This window comes from Sarcophilus harrisii, chromosome 3 (assembly GCF_902635505.1).
Source record: "Sarcophilus harrisii chromosome 3, mSarHar1.11, whole genome shotgun sequence".
Classification (NCBI taxonomy): Eukaryota; Metazoa; Chordata; class Mammalia; order Dasyuromorphia; family Dasyuridae; genus Sarcophilus; species Sarcophilus harrisii.
Genome location: NC_045428.1, coordinates 8,593,578 through 8,611,115, shown reverse-complemented (window position 1 = coordinate 8,611,115; position 17,538 = coordinate 8,593,578). Strand labels below are relative to the sequence as shown.

Genomic DNA, 17,538 nt, shown 5'->3' with positions numbered 1-17,538 from the left:
CAATACCAAATGGTTTTGGTGACCACTGCTTTATAATATACTTTTAGATCAGGTACAGCTAGGCCACCTGCACTTGATTTTTTTATTAGTTCCCTTGAAATTCTCGACCTTTTGTTCTTCCATATGAATTTTGTTGTTATTTTTTCTAAATCATTAAAATGTTTTCTTGGGATCTGATTGGTATAGCACTAAATACATCGATTAGTTTAGGGAGTATTGTCATCTTTATTATATTCGCTCGGCCTATCCAAGAGCATTTAATATTTTTCCAATCATTTAAATCTGACTTTATTTGTATGGAAAGTGTTTTGTAATTTTGCTCATATAATTCCTGACTTTCCTTTGGTAGATGGATTCCCAAATATTTTATGCTATCGAGAGTTATTTTGAATGTAATTTCTCTTTGTATCTCTTGCTGTTGGATTTTGCTGGTGATGTATAAAAATGCTGACGATTTATGGGGATTTATTTTGTATCCTGCAACTTTGCTAACGTTATGAATTATTTCTAATAGCTTTTTAATAGAATCTCTTGGATTCTCTAAGCATACCATCATATCATCTGCAAGGAGTGATAATTTGGTTTCCTCATTACCTATTCCAATTCCTTTAATTTCTTTCTCAACTCTTTATGTCAGCAGCAGCATCATTTCATTGCTGCATAGTATTACCTTTATGTCATTTCATTAGTGTTCTTCAAATTCACCCTTTGATGCATTTAAACCTCATTCACTGGAAGAGGTTTTGTATCTAATGCAGAGGTTATGTAGAACTTAGTATATATACCACAAACAACTAACATCCACCCCAATTAACAAATGCATTTATTATTATCCTCTTTAGACTTGGTTTAAAAGCAGATCTGCTGTGTTGATTAAACCTATCAATGCCTAGTAACAAATGACAACATCTTTGAGTTTACCTGTGTCAGCTTTTTCAGTAGAGATTCAACACTTTTAGGCAAGCCTGGTTTCAATTACTCAAAAATTCTCCTCTACAGTAACAATATTACCAGCTGTATGATTTATGCATTTTCTAATTGTTCTTCACTCTTGCTGATGCTAACCCAGTTCTCTACCTTTAGAGAGAGAAATTTCAAGGCTTACCTAAAATAGAATTCAGACTTCTGGAGGGTCTTCCATAGTTTGAAGGATTTCCCAGATTGGGAAGGAGTAGTGATAGAGATGAATAGTAACAAGTTTAGAGTATATAATGGAAGAGAAGTAAGTTTGTAAAAGAATAGTTAGAAATAATGGAAGAGCTTGTTATTGAAATAGTCAAATTGCCCCCCATTTAAAGCATAGATTTGAACCCATGACTCATTACCCAGAAGTTTCCAGCTGCTCCCATTAAAGCAGCTGAAGGTGAAGCAGGTGAAAGTCAACTCCTCACCTTGATTTTCACAAAATAGAGTTTCTATCTACATGTTTACTGCTTATTTCATGACTCATGGGATCAAAAAATCATGGATTTTGAAATAGAAGGGATATTAGAGGCGATTGAATTCAATTTTCTCATTTTACAGATTGGAGGAGAGTTTAGGTGATATTCCCAGAGTCACACAATCAGATGGAACTTGAACCTATTTCCATTCTGACCACCATGCCGGGAAATATGCCTACAGTCATGAATTCAAAATTCAAATCAAACTTGGTTCTTTCCCTGTTTTTTTTCCAGTCTATACTTGATGTCTAGAAAACTCTCTCCCTCCTTATCTCCAGCATCCAAAATATTTATATTAAGACACAGCATGGCACAGTTCTAGCAAAATCCTTCTGGTCAAACAAAATGCTGCAGTAAAAACAATCATTTTAATGTAGTATTGGTTGCTCTCCTTCCTAAGTGCCCCTTTCAACATTAAAGCCAGTTTGATCTTAGAACATTTTATTTCCTCTCCATAAAAGACAGAATTATGCAGCAATTAACCCTGAGTGCATTATCTCTTAATTGTGTGAACTCTACTTTAAATGTCTTGAGTTTCTTTAAAATTATGTTTGCTATAATAACATCATTTAGTGTTCAAAGGGTACTTTACTCATCTTAATGGGCCTTAGTTTGCTGTGGAAACACTAAGGCTGAACAAGCTAGCTTCCTGGCCTGCACTACTTTCTTATGACCCTGTAGGGAGGGACAGTGAGTCATGCTCTATACATCTAGCCTATAAGCTTTAAAGCAAATAGGAATGCTAAAGTTCATTTACATTTGCGATGACAGTTCGCAATCCCAAATGTACCCAAACAAGCAGAGTTATTACAGGAACAAGTAATGTGTCAGAATAACCGGGCCGTTAATATGTAAACATTTTATAGTTATGAATTATTTTCTACATCTATTTGTGAGAGTCTTGGGAATTTTTATTTTTTTCAGAACCAGCAGTATCCCATGATTTACAACCATTTTGCTCCATGAGGGAGATATTTAGTGTTTAAAAGATTAGTTCTAGTTTGGGGAAGTAACTTGTAATAATTGGAAGCACTGAGTGATTTCCCATGGCAGAGGCACAGGCTTCGGCATATTATCAGCGATGACTTACATGCAAGGTATGATATTCATGGTAAATCAGGATGACACAATCAGAAAAGGATGTGGGCAGATCATGGAACAGGAGCAAGATTTAACAGACAAGGGCAGTATCAGCCCCTGTAGACATATTATTGTTAAGATGTGGCTGGAGACATCCAGTGAGGTGGGCGGCAGCTCTTTGTGAAATTCAGAGGAAGAGAGTGAAAAGATTGTAAAGAATTAGAAGGGTCAACTGTGGTAGATCTTCACCTATATAGAGAGTATTAAATCACTGAAATCACAAATCTGGAAAAGGTGAAGGGGAGAGAAAGAGAAAGGGAGAGACAGACAGACAGAGACAGACAGAGATGGAGACAGAAAAAGATACAGAGATGGGGCAGGTAGGGGCACAGTGGATAGAGCACCAGCCCTAAAGTCAGGAGGACCTGTGTTCAAATCTGGTCTCAGACACTTAACACTGCCTAGCTGTGTGACCCTGGGCAAGTCATTTTAACCCTAATTGCCTCAGGGGAAAAAGACACAGAGAGACAGAGGAAAGGAAGGAGGAAGAAGGGGAGGGAGAGAAAGACAGAGGGAGGGAAAGAGAAAGACAAGAGAGAGAAGGAGGAAGAAAAAGAGAGAAGAGAGGAGGGGGGCCAGGGAGAGAGAAGGAGAGCTATTAAGGGATTTTTCAAGGCTAATTTTGATTATATGAGATTAGGACCTTGTATATTGACTTTAGAATATAATCCTGGATTAAAATGGATGAATGAAAAAAAGGCATTTATTTATTAAAAAAAAACCTCACCGTATGCCAAGTATAGAACTAAATGTTAGTGATGCAGTGAAAAAGCCAAAACAGTTCCTAGCCTCAAAGAACTCACATTCATTGGAGGACACAATACATATAAAAGATTTAAGCTTAAAGTAGGATGAAAAAAGCCAGTGGTCTCTTGGGTGTGGCTTTATTGTGCAAGAAAAGACCAAGAAAGAGAAAAGAGGAAAAACAACCTTGACACAATGGAAAGAGCTGAAGTGTTGTCAGTGCAGACATGAAGTGGACCCCACCTTGAATTCTGTCCATTCTTTCCTGCCCCAGACACCCTGCTCACCCCTTCAGAACATGCAGTTATGCACACACACAAATACCCACACGTGGGTCTGTGGCAAAATGTAAGTCACTGATCAACAAAATAAAAACCTAGAGAATTCAGGAGGCAAGAGATTAAAAAAAGGAATCATGATAACTTTCTCCTTCTTTTACCCCTAACCTCATCCCCCAGTATTAGTCTTTCCTTGAATTTACTAATTCAATATAAAGAAGCCTGGTTGTGTTTTTTCTCTTTGGTTATAAAATCTGACCTTGGGATTTCTGCCTTCTGCTGTCTGACTGCATATATTCTTCCTCTTTTGACAGATGGGGCCAGCTCCATGATCATCCTCTCTTCTTCACTCCTCATGATTGTTCTGCTTAGTGCTCTTGGCTTGATACAATCAGTCAGATATTTTCTTTGAACCACTCTCCCATCCTTAGAAATATCCTTTGTAGGTTTAGCTGGAATGTTCCTATTTTCTTTTTATTTATTTTTTGCTGAGGCAATTGGGATTAAGTCAGGGTCAGACAACTAGGAAGTATTAAGTGTCTGTGGCCAAATTTGAACTCAGGTCCTCCTGACTTCAGGGCTGGTGCTCTATCTACTGCGCCATCCAGCTGCCCACCTATTTTCTTTTGTTAGATATAGTCATTTTTTGGCAATGGACTTTGCATACGAACAATTGTATTAGCTAATTCAACCCTCTGCTGTACAAAGAAGGAAATAAAACTGTCCCCAAAATGCTATCTAATGGAGAATCCTAGAGTGATGTTACTTTGACCCTCTGACTATGAAGGGTGACAAGCAACATAAATCACAGGTCAATGATACTCTTCTACTCAAGAATCAGCAGTGGCTTACTATTGTTCCTAAGGGAAAAGATAAGCTTCTCTATTTGTAATTTAAAATCTTCAAAATTTGGGGCCAGTTTATCCTTTGACAGTGATTTCTCATTATTCTCCTGCATGCATTCTATGGTCTAGCTGATCTGGCTTTCTAGCTGTCTCTGGTACATAACATCATCTGATCTCCCATTGCCAGGGCTTCTCATGCCATTACTTTGACCATTGAAATCTCTAGCTTCCTTCAGCTTGAGGGTCACCTACTTCATGAGGCTTTTCCTAATCTCACCACCCCATGATGCATTCATGATATAGCCACCACACTGAAACTGCTCTTTATATTGGAGATTTCTTGCATTTACTTATTGGTACCTGAATAGTATGATAATAAGCATCCAGAGAGGACAATGGAGAGAACGTGCAATGTCTCCCAAATAAGGAACATCAAAGAAGAAGCAGAGTGCTCAATTTTATTAGGGAAATGGAGGAACAAAAAAGAAGATGGGCTGTTTCCCAGATAACAGGTAACAATCCCTGTTCTTCACTCATGCCCTTGAAATGTTAGGAGAAAACAAGGAAAGCTCCTGGGACTGGGAATGGATCCTCTGTGATAATCTGAGAGGAGCATGTGATGAGGGGCAGACAAAACGGACAGACAGGGATGATTTGAGGTTTACTTCCTTGGAGGAAACAAGGCATGATAATACAGCTGCAGTTGAATATGGAAGGAAAAACAGTTCCCAGCTGCTGCTCTGTCCATGGTAGAATGCATTGACATCAAGGGTTGTTCTGATTATGTGTTTGCATTGCAATGTAGTAGACAGACAGTGGGGCCAGATCTAGATCAAATTCTGCCTCTGACATGAGTTATCTGTGTGGGCTGAACAAGTCACTAAACTTCCCAGTGTCCTGGGCACTTCTCTAGAACTGTCACTTGCCGAGAAAGTCCTGGCTTGCATTAGTAGAAGGGATGTACTTACCAGGCAGTTCCCTGCTCCACATAGCTCCAGATCACAACTCCAGACCCATCCGTACCCTATTACATTGATTGGTACTCAGTAAAAACTCAATAAGTGTTCATTTAACTGAATTACAGTCGATGCTGTCCTTTGGAAGTAAAATAGCTCTCTACTACAGGTACAGCAATACAAGGGGGGAAAAATCAGTATTTTTACTATCTTTTAAGCATTCTTACTTACTTACTTACATACTTTTAAGCATTCTTTTCTTTCTTTTTTTTAGGACTAAAGGTACTACATAATATAAAAATACAGGCTCACCTATATGTCATTTCAATATCCTCAAAATATATATACATACATATGTTTGCAAATATTGTTGTGCAGAATACCCTATAAGGTTCCTAGAACTAATTTGAGCCAAGGCAGATGATTTCAGATCAGTCTAGCATTCAGTACAGTGCCTTGCATATAATGGTTGCTTAATAAATATTTGTTTTCCTAATAATTAAATAAAGTATGGATCTAGATATCATTCACTCTATAGAAAACAGTCAAAAGCTGGAAGCAAATTTTGCCCAACAATTGGAGAAAGGCTGCATAAATTATGACAGTGGAGTGGAATGGAATTTTACTGTGCTGTAATGAATGAGGAATATGAAGAATTGGAAGAAATGTGGGAAGCCTTGGGTGAAATGATGCAGAACAAAAGTCTTCAGCTTGCTAGGGACCTGGACAAAAAGTACAGAGATGCCTCTAATCCATCCTCTCTTCTTACAGATGAAAACACCAAGGCTTGCAGAACTTCAGTGATTTGTCTATGGTCACACAGGTGTAGACCAGAGTGAGAACTGAACTTTCACCTTCTGGCTCCCAAACCAGTGGTTTTTCTACTGGATCATTCTGCCTATAAATGAGAGCAACATTAAAGCATGATCAAACTCAAGTCAAAATGAAGGGGAAACATGAATATTGACTTGTAGGTAGCCTTTTATTTAAACAAATGTCAACTACAAAACATGAGCTGGCATTTGCTGTTCATTATAATCATTGCTTTTCATTGTTTTCAGAGAATAACCTTGTGATTCATTTGAGTTGCATTTGGTTTTGTCTGCTGTGGCAAAACCAAAAAAATTATCTCCTTAAAAAACAAAGAAAAACAGATATTGGCTCCAGAATCATAACCTTTAGATTTTCAAGAGACCTTAAAGATTTTCTGGGCTATGCTAGGATTGAATGCAACCAATGATTTAATGAGCCTAATTTCCTGTCCCTTGGGAAGCTAACCATCTAATCCAACATTTGTTAGGTTCTTCCTATATTCCTGACACTGGAATTTAGGTACTGGGAAGACAAAGGCAAAGTCTCCCCCAGAACTCAGAGGGAATTTATTGAAGCTCCTCAATTTACAGATGAGGAAACTGAGGCCCATTGAGATTAACCAATTTGTCTAAAGTCACACAAGTAGTAGGTATTAGAGAATCAGGGTTTGACTATGGTGTCTGACAGTACAGGATCTCTGAAGTTTCCAACTAGATCATATTGTCTCCACATAATTTGAGGAGGGGGCAACATTAACAGGAAGGGAGATCAGGGAGATCTTAAAGGAAGTTTCACTTTATCTGAGTTTTAGAAGAAGCTGGGGATTTCCAAAGGGAATCAAAAGGGAAGATGGGATGAATTTCTTAAAGATGGATAGCACTGAGGGAAAAGTAAATCCATAACCAAGTAAGCTGTCTGCATAGATTAATTATCTGGATCAAGTTTACTGACTAGAACTTTCATTCAAGCTCCCCTAATAGTAGGCAGAACTGGTTTTAATTGTTCTTTGAAATATGTCTGGATATTAAGCACTTTAGAGATAAATATTGCAACAGCAGTCATTTCATTTAATATCTCTATTTTTCCCTTTTCTTATTTTTTTAACATAAAAATTGAAGCCCTGCCCAAATGTAGAGCGATTTGTCTTAGTTTGGTTTTTAAATTTATTGAACTTTCACAATGTAGAAAACTTGGGAAAGATCCAGATGGGCTTGAAATTCTGAAAGAGAAAGATCTTCCTAATAGAATTAGGAGCAGACAAGCAGAAAGATACATGGCTGAAATTCAGTACCTAAAGAGCATCCTTAGGATAGTCATGAATATAATTGATGACATTCAATGTTCCATTCCTTTGTACTGCAAGTACAATTTGTCACTTAACAAGGAGCCGTATCACTGCTTGTACAATAACATTTGTTTATCTATACTGTGAATTAAGAAACAGACTGGACTAAAAATTCTGTTGAAAAATAAACCCTCCCTATCTTACTCCATCCCACTTCCACCTCACCCTAACGCTGCTCAGCTTGGGGAAATGTTCTCTGGGCTTTAGCCATAATTAGGAGTTTATGTTATTTATCCGAGTCGAACCAGAGGATTTAATTCAGTCATACCCCAAAGGAAAGCATATATTATTTCTCCTTAAAAGTTCTTAAATAAAAGATACACAATTGACTTGGAGATATTTTCATTTCATTTGATTTGATATTCTAAGCTGGAATCCTCTGTGTCTCTTTATGTGTCCAGGAGTGGAGATCTGCTGAGCCCCACATACACAGTTCAACGATTCATTCCACATCCTACTGTTTTATTTATTAATCAAGAATCTCCCATTAGGCCAGTGCATGTTGCTACAAGTAATTATTACCATGGTAGTGAAGTCCTATTTTTATGGTTAGAATTAGATTCCAAGTTCAATGCAAGCCAACTATCAGGATGGCTAGTCAGTCTCTCCCTGAATCACCATATATTTGGAAACTACCCACCATTAGCCTATACTAATCTTATGAGGAACCATATTAAAATTCTCTAATTTTTATCTTTGGAATACACCATTTGGATTTTAAAAGGGATTCTCTTTTCAGATACAGGAACAAAAGGAGTTGCTTCTCAATGAACTACACTTGAATTTCAAAATTGAGAGAATTCAGGGGAAATTATTCAAGATCTAAACTAGGGGTGTAAGCTCTGATGTCTTCCAATTAGGTGATGAGATAAAATAAAATCTATAACCCTCATTCATCATTACTAAAAAGTTGGAGCCCTGCAGTAACTGGAATACAAAAAGCAAATATACTTGTTTAAGGAGTACATTTTCAACTCAAGGTTTAAATTGTCAGGGCATATCCTTCCCTCCCGAAACAGTGTAGGAAGATTCTGTAAAATCAGTATACCATTAGGCGCCATTTATGTAAATGTTAAGAGACTAGAGACACATTTGAAAGTGCAGAATTTTATTTGAACTACACAAGTCAAGTTCTGTTCCCAGACCTCCAAAGCAGATCCATCTTATATTTTGAACATTGGATATTTCACATAACAGCTTGGCAGACAGGTGTGTATTCAAGCATGCCTACCTAGAAATACAAACATCAAGCTCAACAAGGAAACACAATTTGAAATGGGGTATCTTATTTACGGGGGATATTTGCTGCAACTCCCCATCTGAAATCCTCCAAATATGCAAGTTTAAAGGCATAGCTTTCTTTCCTTAAAAAGTAAATTCAATTGTAAATGATCAAAATATGAGGGTTACAATTTGAAACATAAGCTTTATTGTGACAAAGAATTAAAATAGTACATCTGTGAGAAGTGGAATGTATACTGTAAAGAACTAGTCTGGAATCACAAACCAAGCTATAAAATGGAAAGGTTTAATAAAACAATCTGAAATCAAATTTGATTATTTCTAAATTTCACCATGACTGTTTATTTTATATTTACAATCATTTGCTCTCATTGTGATGATCTTGCTGAGGATTCAGGGAACTGGGGAATAAGGTGGGGGTTTGGAGGAGGGGATTCAGAGGTCTGAAATGGGCAAGAATACTCTAAAACTAACAGGATGTAAAAGTCTTCCAGAAGAAATTCTTGCAACCAGCTTTGCGTTCTCTAGGTGCCATGGCCGGGTTCGAATTAGCAGATCTCTGAAGCTCCATCCGCATCTCATCCGGTTCGGGATCGTTGGACAAATCCTCTGGTTCCAGAGCCTCGTTTTCTGTCTGGCTGGGTTCTGACAGCAGTTCTGCCAAAAAGTATTTGGCCAGTTCCTAAATGAAGAGAGAATATGAAATAGATTGGGGAAGAAAGAAGGGATGAAGGAGAGAGGATGAGAGAAGAGAAAATTGAATAGGATACCAAAAAACCTAGAAATTTGGTTATTCGGGGCAAAACTTGTTCGGAGAAAGTCAACACCACCCAAATATCTGTGATTCTTATTAAACTCCCAAGAATGGACACTTAGAACTAGAATCTAGTCAAGAATAAAAATCAAAACTAGATTCCAACATTTGCTATGGAGTTCTAGTTCCTTTAAAGAAAGATTAATAAATGCCTATTTTATCGAGTTCTATATATTGCAGTTGTTGAATCATATCCTATTAGAGTGACCATTGTTTTGAGATTTTCATCCCTTTTCCAGTATTCGGATTTATTAAATTCTATTTATCTTCTGCTATATTAGGATGCCTGAAGACTGGAAGAAGACACAGATAATATAATTAGGCAAAACAATAACAACAGCCCACGATTAGAAAGGCAAACAACTGATTAAAATTATCTTTAACTGAGAATACTGAAACACAGATTACCGAGTACCTTTATGAGAGACTCTCATTCCATTGCAAACCAGGTAAGGGGGACTAGGAGCAGTGGCGGTTTTCCTCTTCACTCAGCTTTTTCCATTTTCCCTAGGGTTGTTTGTGGCACCTGGAGGGCTCAGTCGGCACCCACCCCTTTTCCAACAGTATTTCAGCACCGAGGACAGTTCTATCTTCCCCTTTGTCTCCTCTAAGCGCAAGTGGTTGCGGGGACAGTCCTGACTTTGGGATCCCCTTCTCGTCCTTGTTTTGCAAACTACTGGCCAGTTAGTCCCCCAGATTGCGACTTGGTTTCTGGAGGGGACTGGAGCTGGAACCTCTTAAGGAGACCAAGAGGCAGAGTTGGGGATTCCGGATGGGAAGTTCTTGGCTTCAGGTTTAAACTCTTATTTACTTCCCTGACTCCCTCCTTTCTTTAGCTCTCCGGACCAATGTTTTCTAGAGACCACCACATAGGAAATCCCCCCTCTCCCTTTTCCCTCCCCCTTATCTTCATCCAGCTACATTTACCTAGTGCAACTTGACAGGGCGCTTCCTCGAACCTACCTGGACCGAGAAGTGGCTGCAGGCTTGCAGGAGGAGTCTGGGGGTTGGAATGGGAGGGTGGGGGGAAGACAAGACGTGGACTTGGCCATACCTGTTTCCCTGCTGCGGCGGCCAGAGACTTCTGCAGAAACTGGCGGAGCCTCGGGTCCGAGGGAGCAGCGCTGACGCCGCTCACCGCCAAGGTGATGGAGAGCAGGGCCAGCGCGCACTGGAGGCGGCAGGACAGCATCTTCCCTGCGCAGAGAGGGCGAGGAGGGCGCAGTTCTCCAAACTCCGGAACCTTCGGGAGGGGACTGGGCAGGTCCGAGGCTCTCCACCTCTCTTCTCCCGCAGCTGCTTGTGGGATCTCCTGGCGCATTCCCCCCTTTTAAACTCTCTTCCTGACGTCAGGATAGGAGGCGCCCCGGATCTCACTGGCGCTTTTACGCACCATTAGCTTCGCGGAATCAATCACAGGGGTGATGGAAGATGACACCATCCAAAGGAGCTTAGTTAAAAAAAATCGAACAAGCTCACGCACAGGCGGCCACACACTTGGGGTGGTGGCGGGGCGCACACACATGGGGAGGGCGCACTCACGGGGAGGGAAGGGGGCACACACACACACACACACACACACAGATACATTCACATCACACATTTACTCAGGCAAGCACTCAGGCAGACCCAGACACTTGATCAGGCTCTTCCTATTTGTGTGCCCCTAGACGGGGGCTCGAGGGACACTAAGGAAGTGTTGGAGATCCATCGGGGGTCCCTCCTGTGTAAATTCGAGACCAGGAGGGTGGGACGTTAAAGGGGGGAGCTTTGGGAAAGAGAACTGTCTGAGCTACTCCCAGTTTGGAGGACCTCACTATGCAAATGCTGAGGAGTTTTCAACTACTGGTGTGCAGTGGTCATTCAGGGATTGTAAAAGAGCTTCAATTTTGGGGAGTATAGACGTGGAGCTGGCCACTGCACAATCCCAAGCCTTCAGCATATTCTCCACTTGTTCTCTCACTCCCAGCTTCCTAGTGTGTGGCTACCTCCCAGATGTTGTTCGCCTGTCCTTTTGAGGGACTCGGGAAAGGATGATTACCTTCAGTATTTCTGTTTTAATTTAAAAGAAAGATTTTCCATTTCTCTGGGTTTAGGTGCAAAGTTGTATAAGGCAAAACAAACAGTTGTTTAAGAAGTGCACCAAGAGGGAAATGAGAAGCTCCATTGGAAGGGTGGATCCATGCTCTGAATCTCAAACAGCATAAATCCTGAGATTTTTCCTAATGGCCCACTCCTAGCTCCAGGGACCCAAGAGTCTGGCACATAGTAAGCCTGTAATAAATGTCTTGATTGAATGCATTGCAGCTTTAAAGCAATATTAGGATTTCCAGATTTCAGGGCTTTAGCCCCGGGAGTGAAGTTGTGGAGGGGATAACTGCAGAGTGTGTGGGGAATGACTGGAAAGGAGGATAGGGGGAACCTTGTTTCTGGAGTTCTGGGGTAAGGTAAAGGAGCACCCTTGGGGTGGAGGATTCTAGATGCAGCCAGGACCTATTGTTCTCCAATATTACAGAACTAGTAAGTAGATATAACCTCAGATGGCCAGAAATACAGAGTCTGATACTCCAAGTGTAAATAAAAATCCCAAACCCTTCACTGAGCCATTCCAACACGATCTATCCTTTGGATCAAGTGAGGGAGAATATGGCAAGGATTGGGATGGCAGCAGGGACTTCTAAAATGATCCCTATTATTGTCCTTTCATGTCTTCCCTTTACTTGATGTTGCCAAATCCAAAATTGTTGTAAGGGCAAATAGAAAGATGGGAAAGGAAAGGAAGTAGTGCCCAATGTGTATGAGACAGAGGTGGGGAGGGAGGGAAGGAGAGAGGGAGGGAGGGAGAGAGGGAGGGAAGAAGAGAGGAAAGAAGGGAAGGAAGGAGAGAGAGAGAGAGAGAGACAGAGAGAGACATAGAGACACACAAACAGAGAAATGTTCAATGCCCTTGGGGGACAAGCTCTGGAAAAGACAGCTCTCTTGGAAGAGCTTGGATAGTGGAGAGAGGTTAGGATACTGGGACCAGATTCTGGGGAAGCTGAGAGGAAGGCTTCTTGGAGCTTATTGGTGCTCAAGGCAAGGATGCGCTCAATCCAGCCTCAGGCCAGACCTGCCCATTTAGAGTTTAACCATGATGGTTAAAGTTAGTCACTTCTGGGGGGACCCTTGCTGTTTTCCCAAGTTGTGTACCTCAGGCTTCCAGTGGCATTTCTCAGAAAATGCTGAACCAACAAAAGAAATGAAAAAATATATTGATGCTCTTTTCTTTCTCTACAATCCTAATGATCTTGCTTCTCTTGATAACCTCTACTAATTTCCTTCTTTTTTCTTTCTTCTACTCTATTTTCTCAACCTTTTCCTCCTCCTTCTTCCTCTTTCCCTCTCCCTTTTCTTTGTCTTTTCCTTTGTGCTTTTTTCTTCCTCTTATTTGTCTGCCTTTCCCTTTTCTTCTCTTCTTTTTCCTTCTTCCTCTTCTCCTCTTCCCTTTTCTGCTTTTCCCTTTTATTCCCTTCCCTTCCTTTCTTTTTTGAATTTATGACATCTCATCTCTAATGCAGCAGTAGAGATCTTTTAAAACAGACTGAGAATCATTTGCTTCCTCTGCTTGCAATTCTAAAACCAGAATTTTGGTTCTTCACATATCCCAAGGGATATGTGGTTTGAGGCAGGGTGGGAATGCACTGTTATCCTTCTTTTCTCTCCCCCAACCCATGCACATGACACACTATATACTCACTAAAAAGTCATCTTTGTTTCCAAACTCTGGTGCCAATTACCTGTTTGGTTGTTCAATTACAGCGAAGTCTGTAAGAAATCAGGCAGCATCTTGCATCCAATCCTGGATTGTGATTCCCCTGGTTTCTCCTTTTTGGAAAAGTGCTTTATCAACCTAGGTGAGTTTCAAGCCATAGATTAGAACCAAGAGGGACTTTAACCACCTCAAGATGTTAACATGATGCTAATGTGTCGAAAGGAATGAAATCCTCACAATGATTTTATTACAGAAGGGAACTGCTTGAAAATAAGATAAGAGCTTAGGATCTCACATCTAAAAAGTATGGATTACAGAGTGAATTTTGCAGCAACTTTCATACTGAGATGTTTCCATTTCTTCTCTAGCCAAGTGAATGTTATTTGTGCTCAAAGTACAGGCTGGACTCCTGCCCAGAAGAAAAGTAGCTCAAGGAATATATCTCAACTCTCCAGACTGTGTGGGAGAAATAATCATTCCTTTAAAATGGAAGAATGGCTTCAATGTAAAAGGAAAGAAAGAAAAGGATATAAAAATTCAGAGAACAATCACGATCCTGTCAGAAGGTTGTAGGGTGGAAGAATGTCACACAGTAGAGAAAGGGATGGAAGGTCACCAAAGTATGGAAGCTAAGAAACAGATAGGAGGTTTTCCAAAGAGGAGGGAATTGTACCCACTGATTAGGGATGAGCTGTTGCTACAAATGCTTATAGATCCACATATCTTTTCAGGTAAGAGATTGTCCAGAGGGCTAGAAAAAGAACTGAGTAACAGCAATTAAAGACTTCCTGCCAAAGGTACTGAGATAAACATTTGTGAGCCACATAACTTGTGGAACAGTGTGCTGTGATCCGATGGCATATATTCATAATGTGAGAAAAGTTATCAAGATATAGCAAAAAATAAATGAATCTTTTCTATTTATAGTGATTCATATATGGACAAATGATAATGGTAGAAAGCACCTGGAAAGCATTGCTAAAGATGATAAATTCTTGGGCAAGAATGCTGTTTACTAAAAGGTAGTAGATCAACAGAGAAGAGAAGATTTAGGAAGGAAAAAATCTAATTAAGATTGTGTTTTAGATTTCTAACCATAGATTAAAACAAAATATAAGGATGCTTCTAGAAAGGAAGAGTATAACAAGGACTGGTAAGATTATATTTGCCAAAGAATCATGGAGTCACTCTGCCAAAACACACATAGTACTTCTCTTCTCCTTAGAGAAATAAAGAATAAGTTAAATAATTGGAGTAATATTTATTATTCATGACTGCTTTATACCAATGTAGGAAAAAATTAAAATTAATTTGCATATTTAATATTATGCCAATCAAAAGATAAAAGGAATGTTGTAGATGATGACAAAATAAAGAATTAAAAGATCATGTAAAGAACTAAAAAAAGGTCTAAAATGTCAAGGGAAATCATTAAAAATGGACATAAAGAGGGAATAGAAGGGAATAGCACTTCTAGACCTCACATTAGGCATAAAAAGTAATCAGCAACAATTTTTGGTACTTTTTTCCTTTTAAAAATTATTTAGTATTTTATTTTCCTCCATTACATATAAAAACAAGTTTAAACACTCATTTTAAAAATGTTGCTATAAATTGTCTCCTTCCCTTCCTCCCCTCATTGATCAGATAAGCAATTCAATATAGGTTATATATGTGTGGTTATGCAAAACATATTTCCATATTAGTCATGTTGTGAAAGAAAACATAGACCAAAATAACCCTCAAGAAAAACAAAGTTAAAAAGTTTGCTTCAATCTGTATTCAGCCACCAGTTTTTTGTCTGAGAATGAATAACATTTTTCATTATAAGTCCTTCAGTGTTATCTTGGATCATTTTATTGCTGAAAATCGCTGTTATGCACAGCTGATCATTTTAGAGAATTGCTGTTACTTTGTATATAGTACATTTCACTTTGCATCAGTTCATGTAAGTCTTTCCAAGTTTTTCTGAAAGCATTCACTCATCATTTCTTATAGCACAACAGTATTTCATCATAATCACATAGCAATTAGTTCGGCCATTTCCCAATTGATAAGACATATTCCAATTCCCAACTCCCTGACAGCAGAAAAGTGCCGTACATCATAGAGATTTTTTTTGCATTTTCAAAAATATCTTTTTGGTTGAAGACTTAGTAGGGGTACTGCTAAATCAAAGAACCTAAAGGATTTTATTGCCTTTTGGGCATAATTCCACATTACTCTACAGAATGATTGAATAAATTTACAACTCCACCCAAAGTTTCATTTTCCCCACATCTCTTCCAACATTTATCATTTTCCTTTTCTGTCCTATTAGCCAATTTCATAAGGATGAGCTAGTACTTCAGAATTGTCTCAATTTGCATTCCTCCAATCAATAGTGATTTAGAATGCCTTCTCCCATGGCTATGTATAGTTTTGATTATTTCATCTGAAAACTGTTCATATCTCTTAATCATTTATCAATTAGGGAATAGCTTTTATTTTTATGGATCTGACTACATATTTGAGAAATAAAGCCTTTGCCAGAGAAACTTGTTTTATTTTTTTCATATTTATTATTGCTAAACATATTTCCCTCCATCTTCTTTCTATCCCTTTTTATTCTGTTCTCTCTCTCATTTTACCCTGTCTCACTACAAGGGTTCTGCTTCTGACTATTGGCTCCCCCAATCTTTCACCCTTTCTATTTCCTCCTCCTTATTTTATTCCCTTCCCCTCCTACTTTACTTTAGTGTAAGATAGATTTCTATACCCAATTGAGTATGTTTGTTATTCCCTCTTTGAGCCAATTCTGATGAGGTTCACTCACTTCCTCACTTACCCCCCTCCATCTTCACCTCCACTGTAAAAGCTTTTTCTTGCCTCTTTTATGTAAGATGATTTACTCTATTCTACCTTTCTTTTGTCCTTTCTACCAGTGCACTCCGTTTTCTCATCCTTTAATTTTTTAAAGATATTATCTTTTCATATTCAACTCATATACATGCCTACTGTATATATAGCCTGCTGGCTATATATGTACTAACTGTCCTAATAGTGAGAAAGTTTTTATGAATTATAAGTATCATTTTCCTGTGTAGGAATGTAAACAATCTAATCTTATAACCTTATGATTTCTTTTACCTTTTTATGATTCTCTTGAGTTTTGTATTTGAAAGTCAAATTTTGTATTCATTCATGGTCTTTTCATCAAGAATACTTAGAAGTCCCCTATGTCATTGGATATACACTTTTCTCCTGAAAAATTATATTCAATTTTGCTGGTAGGTTTTTGTTGGTTGCATTCCTAACTCCTTTGCTCTCTGGAATGTCATAATTCAAGCCCTCCAATCCTTTGTTTAGAAGCTGCTAAATCTTGTATTGTCCTGATTGTGGATTCATGAAATTTAAATTATTTCTTTCTGGCTGCTTGCAATATTCTCTCCTTGACCTGAAAGGTCTGGAATTTGGCTATAATATTCCTGGGAGTTTTAATTTTTGGTTCTCTTTCATATTGTGATCAGTTGATTCTTTCGATTTCTATTTTACCCTCTGGTTTTCAAATATCAGGACAGTTTCCTTGATAATTTCTTGAAAGATAATGACTGGGCTCTTTTTTTTTTTAAATCATGACTTTCAGGTTGTACAGTAATTTTTATATTATCTGCAAGATCTATTTTCCAGTTCAATGAAATATTTCACATTGTCTTCTATTTTTTCATTCTTTTTATTTTTATTCTTTTTTTCTTGATTTCTCAAAGTCATTAGCTTCCATTTGCTCAATTCCAATTTTTAAGGAACTGTTTTCTTCAGTGAGCTTTTGTATTCCTTTACCATTTGGTCAATTCTGCTTTTTAAGTCATTCTTCTCTTCATTGACTTTTTGTACATCTTTTTTTTTTATCATTTGGCCTGTTTTGTTTTTAAGGAGTTGTTTTCTTCAGCTTTTTTTGTATCTCTTTTACCAAGCTATTGATTCTTTGTAGATGATTTTCGTACATCATTCTCATTTCTCTCCTCATTTTTTCCTACCTCTTTTATTTGATTTTCAAAATCCTTTTTGAGCTCTTCCATGGCCTAAAATCAATTCATATTTTTCTTGGAGGTTATGGATGTTGACCTTTTTTTTCTGCCAAGTGTGTTTTGATCTTCCTTGTCACCATAGTAATTTTTTTATGGTCAGA

The 17,538-nt window shown here is 38.5% G+C and overlaps 1 protein-coding gene across 1 annotated transcript; it reads right to left on the bottom strand.

Annotated features, from left to right (window-relative positions):
- Positions 1 to 8,654: 8,654 nt before the first annotated feature.
- On the bottom strand, positions 8,655 to 10,932 carry SST (somatostatin). The gene is made up of 2 exons (XM_003766249.3): positions 10,674 to 10,932; positions 8,655 to 9,487 (listed from the first exon to the last, which is right to left on the bottom strand). The coding sequence occupies exons 1-2, from the start codon at positions 10,809 to 10,811 to the stop codon at positions 9,275 to 9,277; spliced, it is 351 nt and encodes a 116-aa protein (XP_003766297.1). The 5' UTR covers positions 10,812 to 10,932; the 3' UTR covers positions 8,655 to 9,274.
- Positions 10,933 to 17,538: the final 6,606 nt, after the last annotated feature.